At 51.2% G+C, this 17,007-nt stretch overlaps 1 protein-coding gene across 2 annotated transcripts in view; it reads left to right on the forward strand.

The window, feature by feature from the left end:
- The first annotated feature begins 329 nt into the window (after positions 1–329).
- LOC115651389 (integrin alpha-L-like) overlaps positions 330–17,007 on the forward strand; it is a 32,793-nt gene continuing 16,115 nt past the window's right edge. For both annotated transcript variants that reach the window (XM_030562316.1, XM_030562317.1), the window contains exon 1: positions 330–543. In XM_030562316.1, coding sequence (XP_030418176.1) covers positions 480–543 — 64 coding nt within the window. In that variant the 5' untranslated portion in view covers positions 330–479. The remainder of the gene's footprint in view (positions 544–17,007) is intronic.

The raw sequence follows: 17,007 nt of genomic DNA on the forward strand, positions 1-17,007 counted from the left end.
GGGCAGTCCAGTACCACAGTTTACACGTAGGCCCCTCTTTTCCAGTTGGGGTCCCCTGACATGACACCCACCACCCCCACCCCGAACCTGCTGCTCGGAGGACACCTGACCCAAACAAGGCAAGATTGTTGCTCCCCCGCCTCCCCCACCAGATGTTTCGAATTTTGTCACTGGAAAGGAGCCCAAAGGGCGGAAGGAAATGCTGTTGCTCTGCAGATGCTTCTGTGCTCCTCTCCCCCTCCCCCACAGGCCCGCTGCTGGCCCCGCCCCCGTGGGAAAAGCGGGTGATAAAAATCTGCATAATCATTTCCCCAAAACTCTGTTTCCAGCACCTCGAGCTGGCTGCTCCCCCCTTCCGCCTCCGCCCGGTCGCTGTCTCCACAGCAGGCTAGTGAGCCTGCCCGGCTGGATTTGCCATCATGCCCCGCGCCATCTAACACCCCAGATCCCTGGGCATCCATTACGCGCCAGATCCCGACATGGCCAGGACCCCATCTGCTTTCCCTCTGCTGCTGCTGCTGCTGCTCAGGCTGCCTATCCAAGGTGGGTTGAATTGAGGGAGCCAGGTTTGCTCAATCTGAGCCCCATTCTGAGTGCATGTGGAAGGCCCAGGGGTTGGAGGGTGTCTGGACTCAAAGCACCTGTTGGCGCAGCGGATTGAAGACGGAGGCAGCCGGGCTGAGAGGTTGGTTTGGCACCAGCCCCAGGGGATGGTGTAGGTTTGGTGAAGACGGTGATGGGGATGGGAAGAACCAACCCTAGGCACCACCGTTGGTTTGTGGGTTCCTCTCATTCCAGCAGCTGGCCTCCGGAGGGTGGGGGGCTGCACTGATTGGAAAGGAAGGGGTGACGAGAGAGAAGCAGACCCATTAGAAATGTCCTGACTGCTGGACAGCATCTGGTGTGTCTATAAATGGAGGACAGTGTGGTTGATGCCAAGCTCCAGTTGTTAGACACGCCCCGGGCTGGACCCCCTTGGTCGTGAGAGTCGGCCCAGGCTGGGTGCCTTCGGCCATGGACGATGTCCCGAGCCAGATGCCCTCAGTTGTCAGTGTCACTCCAGATCAGAGCCCTTCTGTCCTTAGCGATGCCCCTGTGAGCGACCCAGGGTACAATCCAGACTAGTGAGTAGCTGTGTCAGCCCTGCCATGTAATCTAGGGTGCCCTTTGCACTGCTTTCCTGCTGTAGCCTCTAGCCTGGACACACTCACAAAATGCCTCCCGCATGCAAATCACTCCCAGCTAGGTCTGTGTTTGCTGCAGCCAGCCAGCCACTCCCTGGCTTTTACCAGCCTTGGTTATACTGCAGGGTGCTCCCAATTCACTCCCAATCTCAGATTTCCTCTCAGAAATCTTTGTCCTGTACTGCTCAGTCCTCTTCTGAACAATACAAGTTTATATAAAGTCTGTCGTTTTCTTAATAGAAATAACATGCACACATCTTGTTACCCCAAATGGAGTTTCCCTGACACTTCAGTTTAAACACACTGGATTGGATAAAGCAGTAAAACAAGTTTATTAACTACAAAGAGAGATTTTAAGTGAGTACACGTAATGAGTAGGGCCCTACCAAATTCACGACCCATTTTGGTCAATTTCACGGTCATAGCATAGAAAAAATCATAAATTTCATTATTTCAGATATTTAACTCTGAAATTTCACAGTGTTGTAATTGTAGGAGTCCCGACCCAAAAAGGAATTGTGTGTGCGCGTTCGCGCGTGTGTGTGTCATGGGGGGTGTCTCACAAGGTTATTCCAAGGGGGGGTCACTCTATTGCTACCCTTACTTCTGCGCTGCTGCAGCCAGCAGCGCTGCCTTCAGAGCTGGGTGTCTGGAGAGTGGTGGCTGCTGGCCGGGAGCTCTGCTCTGAAGGCAGAGCTGTCGCCAGTAGCAGCACAGAAGCAGGGGCGGCTCCAGGCCCCAGCACAAAGCACGTGCTTGGGGCGGCATGCCGTGGGGGGCGCTCTGCCGGTCACAAAGAGGGCAGCAGGCGGCTCCGGTGGACCTCCCGCAGGCGTGCCTGCAGAGGGTCCGCTGGTCCCACGGCTCCGGTGGCGTGCCTGCGGGAGGTCCACCAAAGCCGCGGGACCAGTGGATCGCGGGACCAGCAGACCCTCCGCAGGCACGCCTGCGGGAGGTCCACTGAAGCCGCCTGCCGCCCTCCTGGCGACCGGCAGAGCACCCCCCTCAGCATGCCGCCCTGCTTGAGGCAGCAAAATGTCTAGAGCCACCCCTGCGCAGAAGTAAGGATGGCATGGTATGGTATTGCCACCCTTACTTCTGTACTGCTGCCTGCAGAGCTGGGCCCTTGATCTGGGCCACCCCTACTTCTGTGGTGCTGCTGGCGGGGTACCACCTTCAGAGCTGGGTGGCTGAACAACAGCCACCACTCTTTGGCTGCCCAGCTCTGAAGGCCGCAGCACAGAAGTAAGGGTAGCAATACCGCGACCCTCCCAAAAATAACCTTGTGACCCCCCTGCATTGCCCTTTTGGAGCAAAAATGAGGGGGGGTTAGTTAAACAGAAAGGAAAAGTACAGTGACTAGAGTGAAATCCCTGCAAGCTCCATGGACCCTTTTCAAAGACACCATACTAGAGGCCCAACTTAAATGTATACCCCAAATTAAAAAACACAATAAAATAACTAAAAAAGAGCCACCGTGGCTTAACAACCATGTGAAAGAAGCAGTGAGAGATAAAAAGGCAGCTTTCAAAAAGTGGAAGTCAAATCCTAGTGAGGTGAAGAGAAAGGAGCATAAACACTGCCAAATTAAGTGCAAGAGTGTAATAAGAAGAGCCAAAAAGGAGTTTGAAGAACAGCTAGCCAAAAACTCAAAAGGTAATAACAAAATGTTTTTTAAGTACATCAGAAGCAGGAAGCCTGCTAAACAACCAGTGGGGCCCCTGGACGATCAAGATAAAAAAGGAGCACTTAAAGATGATAAAGTCATTGTGGAGAAGCTAAATGAATTCTTTGCTTCAGTCTTCATGGCTGAGGATGTTAGGGAGATTCCCAAACCCGAGCCATCCTCTGTAGGTGACAAATCTGAGGAATTATCACAGACTGAAGTGTCATTAGAGGAGGTTTTGGACTTAATTGATAAACTTAACAGTAACACGTCACCGGGACCAGATGGCATTCACCCAAGAGTTCTGAACGAACTCAAATGTGAAATTGCGGAACTATTAACTAGGGTTTGTAACCTGTCCTTTAAATCAGGTTCTGTACCCAATGACTGGAAGATAGCTAATGTAACACCAATATTTTAAAAGGGCTCTAGAGGTGATCCTGGCAACTACAGACCAGTAAGTCTAATGTCAGTACCGGGCAAATTAGTTGAAACAACGGTAAAGAATAAAATTGTCAGACACATAGAAGACAATAAATTGTTGGGCAAAAGTCAACATGGTTTCTGTAATGGGAAATCGTGTCTTACTACTCTATTAGAGTTCTTTGAAGAGGTCAACAAACATGTGGACAAGGGGGATCCAGTGGACATAGTGTACTTAGATTTCCAGAAAGCCTTTGACAAGGTCCCTCACCAAAGGCTCTTATGTAAATTAAGTTGTCATGGGATAAGAGGGAAGATCCTTTCATGGGTTGAGAACTGGTTAAAAGACAGGGAACAAAGGGTAGGAATCAATGGTAAATTTTCAGAATGGAGAGGGGTAACTAGTGGTGTTCCCCAAGGGTCAATCTTAAAACCAATCCTGTTCAACTTATTCATAAATGATCTGGAGAATGGGGTAAACAGTGAGATGGCAAAGTTTGCAGATGATGCTAAACTGCTCAAGATAGTTAAGATCAAAGCAGACTGTGAAAAACTTCAAAAAGATCTCACAAAACTAAGTGATTAGACAACAAAATGGCAAATGAAATTTAATGTGGATAAATGTAAAGTAATACGCATTGGAAAAAAATAACCCCAACTATACATTCAATATGATGGGGGGCTAATTTAGCTACAACGAGTCAGGAAAGAGATCTTGGAGTCATTGTAAATAGTTCTCTGAAGACATCCACACAGTGTGCAGCGGCAGTCAGAAAAGCAGACAGGATGTTAGGAATCATTAAAAAGGGGATAGAGAATAAGACTGAGAATATCTTATTGCCCTTATATAAATCCATGGTACGCCCACATCTTGAATACTGCGTACAGATGTGGTCTCCTCATCTCTAAAAAGATACACTGGCACTAGAAAAGGTTCAGAGAAGGGCAACTAAAATAATTAGGGGTTCGGAATGGGTCCCATATGAGGAGAGATTAAAGAGGCTAGGACTCTTCATCTTGGAAAAGAGGAGACTAAGGGGGGATATGATAGAGGTCTATAAAATCATGAGTGGTGTGAAGAAAGTGAATAAGGAAAAGTTATTTACTTGTTCCCATAATATAAGAACTAGGGGCCACCAAATGAAATTAATGGGCAGCAAAAGAAATAAAAGGAAGTTATTCCTCACACAGCACACAGTCAACTTGTGGAACTCCTTTCCTGAGGAGGTTGTGAAGGCTAGGACTATAACAGAGATTAAAAGAGAACTAGATAAATTCATAGAGGTTAAGTCTATTAATGGCTATTAGCCAGGATGGGTAAGGAATGGTGTCCCTAGCCTCTGTTTGCCAGAGGGTGGTGATGGACAGCAGGAGAGAGATCACTTGATCATTACCTGTTAGGTTCACTCCCTCTAGGGCACCTGGCATTGGCCATTGTCGGTAAACAGGATACTGGGCTAGATGGACCTTTAGTCTGACCCAGTATGGCTGTTCTTATGTAGGACCCCCAATTTGAGAAATGCTTGTCTTCCCCATGAAATCTGTGTAGTAGAGGGTAAAAGCGCAGACACACACACACACACACAGAGAGAGATTTCATGGTGGGAGATCAGATTTCACAGTCTGTGAAATCTCACAGCTAATAATGAGGCATAAACATCAGAAATAGTTACAAGAAACAAAGCTCGAATGCAACTGGTGCCTAACTTAACACACTATGTTACATTCAAAGCAGAGTTTTCTCATCACATACTCTCAGCAGTCTTGCTGACCAAACTTCTTAGGTCAGGACCCCTTCTCCAGTTCAACGGCTGCTTCCTTTGTCCTTTCTGGTGCAGTGAATCAACGGATGTAGAGAGTGTCAGTGTCAGTCCCCCACTTGGAAAGTGTGTGTGTGTGTGTGTGTGTGTGTGTGTGTGTGTGTGTGTGTGTGTGTGTGTGTGTGTGTGTGTGTGTGAGAGAGAGAGAGAGTGTCTGTAGGGAAGGATGCTCCCTGCTGCTTTTCCTCACCCGTTGGAGCTTCTTTTCATAGAATCATAGACTATCAGGGTTGGATGGGACCTCAGAGGTCATCTAGTCCAACCCCCTGCTCAAAGCAGGACCAATCCCCAACTAAATCATCCCAGCCAGGGCTTTGTCAAGCCGGGCCTTAAAAACCTCTAAGGAAGGAGATTCCACCACCTCCCTAGGTAACCCATTCCAGAGCTTCACCACTCTCCTAGTGAAATAGTGTTTCCTAATATCCAACTTAGCCCCCCCCCACTGCAGCTTGAGACCATTACTCTTTGTTCTGGCATCTGGCATCACTGAGAACAGTCTAGCTCCATCCTCTGTGGAACCCCCCTTCAGGTAGTTGAAATGGGGGAAGACCACATTTCACAGTCCTGGACGCATTTTTCATAGCTGTGAATTTGGTAGGGCCCTAGTAATGAAGCAAAAACATCAGAAATGGTTACAAGAAACAAAGCTCAAATTCCCCCTCATTCTTCTCTTCTGCCGACTAAACAATCCCAGTTCCCTCAGCCTCTTCTCATAAGTCATGTGCTCCAGCCCCCTAATCATTTTTGTTGCCCTCTGCTGGACTCTTTCCAATTTTTCCACAGCCTTCTTGTAGTGTGGGGCCCAAAACTGGACACAGTACTCCAGATGAGGCCTCACCAATGTTGAATGGAGGGGGATGATCACGCCCCTTGATCTGCTGGCAATGCCCCTACTTATACAGCCCAAAATGCCATTAGCCTTCTTGGCAACAAGGACACACTGTCGACTCATATCCAGCTTCTTGTCCACTGTAACTCCTAGGTTCTTTTCTGCAGAACTGCTGCCCAGCCAGTCGGTCCCTAGTCTGTAGCAGTGCATGGGATTCTTCCGTCCCAAGTGCAGGACTCTGCACTTGTCCTTGTTGAACCTCATCAGGTTTCTTTTGGCCCAATCCTGTAATTTGTCTAGGTCCATCTGTATCCTACCCCTACCCTCCAAGGGTAGAGATTTCCCTTCCTGCTTGATATCTCTTAGGTTTGTTTCCCTTCCTGCTTGATGTCTCTGTTTACAGCATAAATGCAAATTAAGCCGAGCACCCTTTCCTTTGTCTGAGACAGGCCTGTTTGCCAACCTCAGTTTGCAATACGTGTTAAGAATGCCATACAGTGGAATCTTATACCTTCACTTATAATTTTGCCACACACATTTTATCAGGACAATGACCAGCAAATTATGAGATTTCAAATGGTACCGCACATGGCATACATTGCACAAAGCTTATTACAATAGGGTGTAGGGAGTGAGCATAAGGGTACGTTCTGTCACAGCCCCCAGCCAGATGCCTTCAGTCATCAGCGTTGCTCCAAACTGGATGCCCTTGGTCAATAGAGATATGCCGGCCTGGACACCCTCGATTGTTAGAGACACCCTGGGCTGGGTGCCCTTGGTCATTAGTGACAGCCTAGGCCAGACGCCCTTGTTAATTTCAGCCATCCTGGGCTGGATGCCCTCAATCATTAGTGATGCCCCAGGCTGGACACCTGCAACTTTGTCATTGTACCCAATCCGTTATTCCCTAAACACTGCCCAACTTTTCAATCCTTTTTAATGTGTGTTTGGGGCAGTGGGCTCCCCTCCTGCCAGCAAAACCTCCAATCTAGCCACTGCGGCTGCTCAGAGGGGAAACAGCTGCACCTGGGGACAGCTCAGATCTCAGGCTGAGTTTTCTCTCAGGCCTCTGAGTGTGTGCGGCTCCCTCTAGGCAGGGGTGCCCGGCCATGAGCAGCCTGTGAACCCCAGGGATCACAGGGCACAAGGGCAAATCCTTCCCACACCTCGCATCTACCCTGGTGAGTCAGCGGGTTAAGCTGATGAATGGACTCCTCTTCCGAAAGGTCCAGCCTCTGTCTAGCTTTCCTGCCTGCCACAAGCCCCACTGGCATCCCTGCTGCATGGTGTCTGCCCCCAGTCCTGCTCCCACGAGTGCCCCACCAGTGCTCCCTCCCTATTGCAGGAACCTCTACCCCCGCCACCCCGACTAGCACCCCTAATCTGTGATCCCTCCCCATTGTGGGAACCCTTCCCACCACCACCCCGACTAGCACCCCCAGTCTGTGATCCCTTCCCATTGCGGAACCCCTCCCCATCAACTAGCAACCCTAATGTATGATCCCTCCCCATTGTGTGAATCCCTCCCCCACCACCCCGATTAGCACCCCTAATCCGTGATCCCTCCCCATTGCGCGAACCCCTCCCTCACCACTTCAACTAGCATCCCCAATCTGTGATCCCTCCCCATTGCAGAACCCCTCCCCGGCCCCCCCAACTAGCACCCCTAATCTGTGATTCCTCCCCCTTGCAAAACCCCTCCCCCACCACCCCGACTAGCAACCCTAATGTATGATCCCTCCCCATTGCGCGAACCCCTCCCCCACCACCCCAACTAGCACCCCTAATCTGTGATCCCTCCCCATTGTGGAACCCCTCCCCTGCCCCCCCCAACTAGCACCCCTGATCTGTGATCCCTCCCCATTGTGGAACCCCTCCCCCTGCCCCCTGACTCGCACCCCTAATCTGTGATCCCTCCCCATTGCAGAACCCCTCTCCCTGCCCCCTGACTAGCACCCCAATCTATGATCCTTCCCCATTGTGGGAACCCTTCCCCTGCCTCCCAACTGTCACTCCTAATCTGTGATCCCTCCCCATTGCAGGAACCTCTCCCCCCACCCCCCAACTAGCACCCCCAATCTGTGCTCCCTCCCCATTGCGGGGACTCCCCCTCTAAGGGCACATCTTCACTGGCAACTTTAAAGTGCTGTCGCGGCCCCGATGCTTCGGCAGCACTTAAACGTGGCTTGTGTTGTCACAGCCAACCGCTGGGAGCGAGATCTCACAGCGCTCTAAAAAACCCACCTCCGCCAGGGGCGTAGCTCCTGTCTACACTGGCGCTTTACGGAGCTGAAACGTGCAGCGCTCAGGGGGGTGTTTTTTCACACACACGCCTGAACGAGAAAGTTGCAGGGCTGTAAAGTGCCAATGGAGAGAAGCCCTGTGACTCTTACCTCTCCAGTCTTCAGGACACCTGGGTTCTTCATGCCCTCGGGCCGACAGCTATGCAGTGTTGTCAACTCACAATATTTGGCATTTCACATAAAGCCCCAGCTGCCAGAGTCATGTTTAGATGCGAATCGCCCGGTCGTATTTTCAAACACAGTGCGCCTCTCCAGCCCTTGTCTGGGGGAGAGACGCAAGCACCAGGAACTCTTGCCGGCTTGGAAATCAAATAAGGAAGATCACAAATTTGTCATTGTAAAAAACAAAACAAAACCCCACCCAAGATATTTAAAGCCAATCTTATGATTTCAGGGGACTTGGTGTGTGATTTTTTGAGTGCTTGGGAATGGCAATACGGAAGCGGGGCCCTAAAGGTTAAAACGAAAAAAAAAACACCTCAGCTTTCTGTCAGATTGTACTCAGATAATTAAAAACTGTTATTTCCTTGTGGCCTGTGGTTTGGAGTGTGTGAAGAAAGCGCACAAGAAGAACCTCTGCTTTCTCCACGCTGGCTTCCTGTAGCAGCACTGAGGCAAACCGGGTGGGAGGGTTAAGGAGTTGGAGCCAGGGGGGATGGGAGCCAGGACTCCTGGGTTCTGTCCCCAGCTCTGGAAGGGAGTAGGGGCTAGTGGGTCATAGTCCGGGGGGCTGGGAGTCAGGATGCCTGAGTTCTACCCCTGTTTTGTCTCCCATTGGCCTGTGATGGAAGGAAAATGCCTTTCACGGCCTACAAGGCGACATCTTTCAGTGCAGAGGTGCAGTTGTACCGATGCCCTCGTGAAGATGCTCCATCCCAGAGGCTCTACAGCCTTTCCAGGCGCCTGGACCTCTCTCAAGAGTCGGATTTATCTTGCATGCTCCAAGTTTCATCTCCACCTAAAAACGACTGGCTTACAAAGCCGGCCATAAACATACCAAAGTGTCGTCGTCACTCTAGTAGTGAACAATGGCTGCCTTGCTCATATAATTATAAAATAAAGCCATTGGCATAGAAATATTGCCTGTCCATTTCAGGGTATAGAGAAGCCATTGTCTGTGTGATGTTTTAGTTTGTACCGACTTTGCTAGTGTTTTTTATGTAGCCTCTTGTAAAATTAGGCAAAGCTCCAGATGAGGTGCTGTACCCCCTGGAAGACCTCTGTGTACCCTCAGGGGTACGCGTACCCCTGGTTGAGCACACTGTCCGGTTGTCATTAAAAGCCCACCTCTGCAAGTGGCAGACTCACACCCTGGAGTGACATAAGTTATGCCAACTGAGGCTGTAGTGTAGACAGCGCTTCCACCATAGACTAACCCGTTGCTTGTTTCACACGCCAGCTTTCGACATAGCAGGGCCTCTTCCTCTTTCAGTTATTAGCACCTGCAGCTAGGAACCCAGCTGGGGCTGGGGACAGGCGGTTAACGCAGAGGAGAGCACGTAGAAATGTGAGGGAGCGTAGGGAGCTTTGAAAGGCAGATTATAGTGGGGCGGTGGGACCACCGGAGCTAAGGCTCAGAGAGCCCGCAGCTTGACAGCTGATTTCTCTAAATGCTCTAAAATCCCTGAACCGATTGGATTTGGCTTGAAAACTGCTCAGCCCCGAGGGCTGCGGGGTAGGGATAATGGTCTAGGTGTGTGTGGGGGGGAGGAGTTCTAATGTTTTGGGGCATCAAACGCTCCCCAAACTGAGTGCGCCTGGAGCCATGATCTCTGCCAGCATGCTGGGTAAAAGCTGGCTCTTTATCCCTTGAGATCATCAGTACAAGGCACTTACTGGCTTGTGGCTTTTGAAACTCTTTGAAGGTCAGGGGTTGTGAGTTGGAGGCTCTTTGTACACTACAGCGTGTGTCGGTGCAATTCACATCACTGCGGGGGCTGGAGCAGCGAAGCAGACAGGAGGGCTCGTTCCCATCACTTTAGAGCAGCTAGATTAGAGAGATTACAGCGGTGGAGCTGCACAGCTATGAGCTCTCTGGGGTAACCGTAGCCTGAGTCGGGCCTGGGGGAGCAGTCTGAGGAACACGTGGTGTGTGCACTAGATGTTCTCAGTCTGCGGGGGAGGTGGTGCCTAATGGAAGTTTGGCTTCAGTTTAAGAGCTGGTATTTCAAAGTCCGCACGCAGATTGATATTTTATTCCAGTAAATTCACTGACAACCACCTTCATGAGCTCAGGGTTAAGGTGGCCCAGGACTGTCTCATGCCCTTCCAGAATGCTGAGTTCAGCAAAGCACAACCTCCGAAAACCAGGAAATACGGAGTTAATACATAACCTTAACTCTGCCATCTTTGAGTGATGCCCCAACATCATGGGCGGTGGGTAGCACAGGCATGGGAAGGCTGTGCCTCCCCAAACAGCCTGGCAGGGCCCCGCCCACACTCCTTCCCCAGGGTCCCTCCTGCCTGCTTCAGTTCCCTTCCCACCGGTGCTCTTCTGAGGATGAGAGGCTGGGGCAGGCAGGCTGGGGCTGGTGCACACAAGACCCAGGGCTGGGGGAGCTCCGGGGTTGAAGCTGAGGGGTGCTCCGGCCGCACCACCCGCCCACCCAGTGCTGTGGCTGAGGGAACTCTGGCCATGCCGCCCACCTGGCACTGGGGGCTGGGGGCGTGTTGGCGGGACAGCGGCTGTGGGGTGTGTGTGCTCCTGGCTCTGGGGGGGGGAAGAAGGATGAGGGGGTGGGGCCACAGGCAAAGGGGGAGGGGATGGGGGCTAGCCTCCCCCAACGGTGCATTCACCTGTCACCCATGCCCAATGTGCTCATAACACACACGCTGACCAGGAGCTCCCTACACCTGCCCTACGCTCACTTAGCCTGGTCCACAGAAAGAAACACCCCCCCCATCTGCTAGATTTTGCAACCCCTTTAGCACTCCCATCACCTCCATGCGCATGGTGCTGTCCGGCACTCTGTTTTCACTTAGCCTCCGTTAAATCCACAGAGCTCACTCACCTCCCACCTCGCTGCTGACAAGCCCCAGGGCAAGGAATCCCCTGGGCCCTGCTACTGACACAGCCTACACCCCGCATGGCTGAAACGACTGGATCTCCCAAAACACACGTACATGGGGTGAGGGAGAGGGGCTCACAATTCCTCCCCTCCCCTCCACCCTATCAGCTTATAACATCACAGCTCTGCCAAGCTGCTCCAACTAATCCCTCCATCATTCAGCATAGCTACTCCTAGTACAGGGAATGCAGCTGCAGTGCCTGCAGATCATAGAGTCTTGAACTGCAGCATAGTCTCCTCTGCCAATGGGACTCGTCTTGGTGACTTTACTGAATGAGAGGCCTGTCTCCTGGAGTGTCATCGGGACGTCTGGGAGATGCTATCCGTTCTCTAACCTGAGAGCAGTTCATGTTTAGTAGGCTAGCAGCATGGGGGCAAGGTGATCCTAACACTGGGACTTCAAAGTTAATGTGTGCTCTTGTTTTGACATGACTTGATCTTATCTCATTGCACTGATGAGACGTGTATATAGAATAAGGTCAGGATATTTGGTTTTGTCTCTAGAACTTTCTGTAAAGCATGCTGGGATCTGAGAGGACTTAGAATCATAGAATCATACAATATCAGGGTTGGAAGGGACCTCAGGAGGTCATCTAGTCCAACCTCCTGCTCAAAGCAGGACCAATCCCCAACGAAATAATTCCCAGTGGTTCTTGCTAGCCCCGGGGAGGCTCAAGGGGATTCCAAAGAGGATGGATCTAGACTGTTCTCAATGGTACCAGATGACAGAACAAGGAGCAATGGTCTCAAGTTGCAGTGGGGGAGGTTTAGGTTGGATATTAGGAAACACTGTTTCACTAGGAAGGTGGCGAAGCACTGGAATGGGTTCCCTAGGGAGGTGGTAGAATCTCCTTCCTTAGAGGTTTTTAAGGCCCAGCTTGATAAAGCCCTGGCTGGGATGATTTAGTTGGTGTTGGTCTTGCTTTGAGCAGGGGGTTGGACTAGATACCTCCTGAGGTCCCTGCCAATCCTGATATGCTCTAATTCTATGATTTGCCTTCTCTTTGTATTTCCTGGTTTGTAGAGGTTAAAGTTTTGCTGAACGTGATGTTCTGGGAGGCCATGAGAGCCTCCGGTGACCTTCCCTCTGTGTTTATGAAGTTTTTTGAACAGAAAAAAGCATTATAAATAGGAACTGGTGGTCATTTAGGCAGTTGTAACACTACTGTGGTTAATTAATGTAATGACACCACCTCGCTCACGACTGGTGCTTTAGCTCTGTCAATTGCAAAGTGCTTAGGAAAGAAGGGAAATATCTTTAGCCCCATATTAGAGTTGAGGAAATTGCGGGACAAAGAGGTGAAGTGACCTGGTCAAGGTCACTCAGCAGCCAAGGCAGGACTGGGCCCCGTGACTCCTGAGGCCCATGGGTCTCACTGCACAGCCGCACGGTTGCTATGTGATTCCCATCCCGTATGGTTTGTTGTGGGGGCAGTACCAGGTTTACAATGGCACCAGGATGCCGGGCCCACACTGAGAAGGGGCCCTGGCACCCAGACTGTGGCTCCGCCCGCACCCCACTCCACCCATGCTGTGCCCCAAGGCCCCGCCCACACTCTGCCTCTTCCCCCTGAAGCCCCGCTCATCCCTTGCTCCTTTCCACCCCCCCACTTCCAGGCCTCGGGGGTGCAGTGTGGGCAAGGCCTTGTGGGGAAGAGGCCAAGCTGGAGACAGGGTCTTGGGGGGAAGAGACTGAGTGGGGGCAGGGCCTCAGGGTGGGGCATGGGTAGAGCAGGGGGCAGGGCCATCGTCTCATAAAAGATTAATCTGGCCCTGTGTGGAGCACTGGGGTTAATGGTCCTGCTTTGAAATGTTTGTCCTGTGTAGTTGCTAATGGGGTGGGTGAGAGAAGCCTCAGACATGGGCCATGTCCCAGATATTGGATGAAATTAGTCATCAGTGAAGGAACAGAAATGGATGCTGCGTAGAGTCAAGCATGAGGGTTTATGACACACAGTGCTGGGGGAGTGTTACTCTGCTTATTAGGCTCAGACACTGCTGAATAATTGATTATACAGGGTGCTTGTGGGCGGAGGGAATCATAGAATATCAGGATTGGAAAGGACCTCAGGAGGTCATCTAGTCTAACCCCCTGCTTGAAGCAGGACCAATCCCCAGACAGATTTTTGCCCCAGCTTGTACCCTCAAGGATTAAGTTTATAACCCTGGCTTTAGTAGGCCAATGCCCAAACCACTGAGCTATCCCTCCTCCTGAAGGATCAGGCGCTTAGGGAAGTGATGGAGTGGGAGGTTCCAAGCCCCTGGATAGGTTTTAGCAGCAAGACACAGGTAGCACAATAAGCCAATAGTCTAAAAGTTTACATAATGGCTCCGCCCATGGTTCAGGTTAACACACAACATATTGCTAATATGCAGGTGTTTTTCCTTAAACTGTTTTTATTAAGAGGTATAAGTTGAATCCTGATTTGGGGTTCATAGGAATGAGGTAGCTCTTCCGGTTGGCCAACAGGTACGTTCATGGGGGTTAAAGCAAAAAGACAGTAAAAAAGTACATGGTAACTGAAATTGTTTACCATTGTGAAGTATCAGAGGGGTAGCCGTGTTAGTCTGGATCTGTAAAAGCAGCAAAGAATCCTGTGGCACTTTACCATTGTGGTTTTAAAAACTAGCATTGACATCTATGAAGTAGAATAGATTTGTGACGGGGGAGGATGTCATATCTCATACTGACATGTTGGACCTCTCTCTAAACTCTAGGTGGGTATTTGCTATCTCCTTCCGGCACTGGGGAGTGGACACTGAGGCCCCTCTCAATTTTTTGTATGTCTGTAACTTCTGATAAGGGTACCAATTACTGCTCCCTATTTGCTGACTTTGCTTATCTAGTAACAAGCAACAATGGCTCTTGTTTCCAAAGTGAGGGCATAGCCCAGAGGTTTGAGCATTGGCCTGCTAAACCTAGGGTTGTGCATTCAACCCTTAAGGGGACCACTTAGGGTTCTGGGGCAAAACTCTGTCTGGGGATTGATCCTGCTTTAAGCAGGGGGTTAGACTAGATGCTCTCCTGAAATCCCTTCTAAGTTAACTTTGATATTCTATGATCATCCAGGTTCAGAGTAGCAGCTACATTAGTCTGTATCTACAAAAAGAACAGGCATACTTGTGGCACCTCCATTTTCTTAGCTCACAAGTCCTCCTGTTCTTTTTATGATTATCCAGGTTTTCTTAGCCCTTATTGTTCATAGTTCACTAGGTCCCAGGCCTTAAACCAAGCTGTGGAATTTGGGCCTATGTAAAAAGTTTTTAACAGAAACTGTGGTTAAGATTTTACATCCCCATTAAATGGATCATGGCCCTTCAATCAGGAAGTGCTTTGCTATATCCAGATCCGCAGCCCAGGATAATGCTGCAAGGGGGAAGGCTAGAGGGAAGGGGCTGTATGCACCCCAGAGAGGAGCAAAGTGGCATCTCAGATGAATAAGAACATCCCATGGAGATGAATCCAGCCTGAAACATAAGCTCTGAGAAGTGTGAACTGCCCCATTCATGTCAGTGGATGTTCCCACCACCCCCACCCACACTGCTGGAGAGCCTGTGATATGCATCGAGCATGCCAGTTCTCAGCTCCTCACCCCCATCTCAGGCCTAGTCGACACTATAGAGTTAGGTCGGCATAAGGCGGTTGATGTCAACTTAACCCTGTAAGTGTCTGCACTGAAATGTAGCTCCCGTAAATCGCCCACTGCAGCTACATGCATCGCCTGTTGGCTGTCAGCCCTGTGAGGGGGAGGGGGACTTCAGCGGTCAGTGCCCCACAATGTCATTGGATGCGCTGCTGGTGTGGACGATGGACGGAGCGAACGTGGCCGTGAAATGCCGCTTTAATTGCTGTGGTGGCTGTACGGCAGCTTAAGGTGGCAGTGTAGCCACGCCCCCAGCAGCGTGGTCTTGGTGCAGGGTCCCCATAGGCCTGTTCTCAGCTGCCCCCCAGAGGCTGGTTCATATGGGAGCATCAGGGGCTCAGACTTCCAGGGAAGAGCAGAGCTTCTCCGGATAGCGGCTCACAGGGGGGTGGGGCAGAGAAAGCGCCTCAGACCCCCTAGAATGGCTCAGACACCCCCAGAACACAAACAGGAGGGGAGACTATGGGGCAGGCGCCCCCTCCCCTAATCCCTCCACTCACTTTGCCACCCAGCCCGATGTCACTTCTCCAGTCCTCACCCTCTTCCCCAACCTCTTGTGGTCCCCTTCCCATAATCCCCCCACTCCTTGCCACAGCCCCTCCTCCCCACGCCTTTACCCCTGTTTCCTCCTCCCCTTCCAGCAAACATTCACATATTTCATCTTTAAAAAACAAAAAAAAAGTTTGAGCCCCCGCTGAACTCAAGAGTGCCCGTCCCCCAACTAACAACAGCCCGTGGACAGGGGCCACACGCCTGCAGTTCATCTTCTTGCCAAGGCTTGGGTGTGACTCGATAGGGCAGGGCAGGAGATCAATGACCTCAGCAGATCCCCCAGGGGCCAGTCAGGGTCTGGGACTAATTTCTCTCTGATAAGCCTCTTCACAAGTCTGTTGAATCTGATTGGTTCACAGCTGTTAGGCACACGCCCATCTAAAGAGCAAAACTCTGTTTCAGATTCCATTTGGATTCCCCGTAGGGGCAGAGGGTGTCATGCAGTAGTAGGGTGACAACACAGTAAATGTGAAAAATCAGGACAGGGGGTGGGGGGTAATAGGTGCCCATATAAGAAAAAGACCTTAAAATTGGGACTGTCCCTATAAAATCAGGACATCTGGTCACCCTATGTAGTAGTTGGGTTAAATGTCAAGCGATTAAGACCATCTGAGGCACAATCAGGCACATGGAGTCCCTGATCACCCTGGGGACAGATGCCCCTCTCATCCTATCACAGTGCAGTCTACCAGCCTAGCCAGTCCAGCTGGCCTTAGCACAGAGCAGGTACAGACAATGGCATGTTCACAGAATCATTCTTTGCAAGCAGCTAAGGTGGCCTGATGGAGCTGGCATTAGTTTCCTAAAGCAAAGATTGTGGGTTCAAGTCCCAGCTGGGATGAAAAACTACCCTGACTAGAACCTACTTGTAAGGATGTGACATGGCACTTTTTTTCCCCTCTAGGATGTGCCAGCTCTGATCCAGCCCCAGGCTGGCTCTTGGGAACAGGGAATGGGACCCTCTAGGGGGTGCCAAGTCCAAGATAGAGGGGATGGGCTGGCTCAGGGGGGCAGGAATAGAGAGGGGGATGGGCTGACTCAGGGCAGACACCTATTCAGTGGTTCCCTGGGTGAGGTGAGTTTGTTGGGTCTAAGTACAAATTTCCTGTCCTGCAAGTGTCACTTACCAGTCCCCCTTGCTCACTGCGGGGCTGGACCAGAGCCTGACCTCCCATCACCCCCTGGGGCGGGGGCTGCCTATGTGGGGCGCTCTCCCTGGACCCCCCCAGCAAGCTGGGAGCTCTTCTGTCAGCTAGTCACACACTGACTGCAGCATGATGCAAGCAGGGTGGAGAGGTGTTAAACGACACTGGGGGGACCAGGCAGGGAGTGGGGCTGGCCTCAGCCCACAAGTCACTAACCACACGGCACTGCTGACATAACCAGGGCAGGGTTCCCATGCAAGAGAGCGGGGGCACGTGTGAAAGGCAGAGCGAAAGCATATGGCAGCAGGTCAGGGTTCTTGGCAGCTGGGCGTCACCTCTCCTGGGGAAGAAGGGGTTGTTAGAGTCAAAGGGC

This window comes from Gopherus evgoodei, chromosome 4 (genome assembly GCF_007399415.2).
Source record: "Gopherus evgoodei ecotype Sinaloan lineage chromosome 4, rGopEvg1_v1.p, whole genome shotgun sequence".
NCBI lineage: Eukaryota > Metazoa > Chordata > Testudines > Testudinidae > Gopherus > Gopherus evgoodei.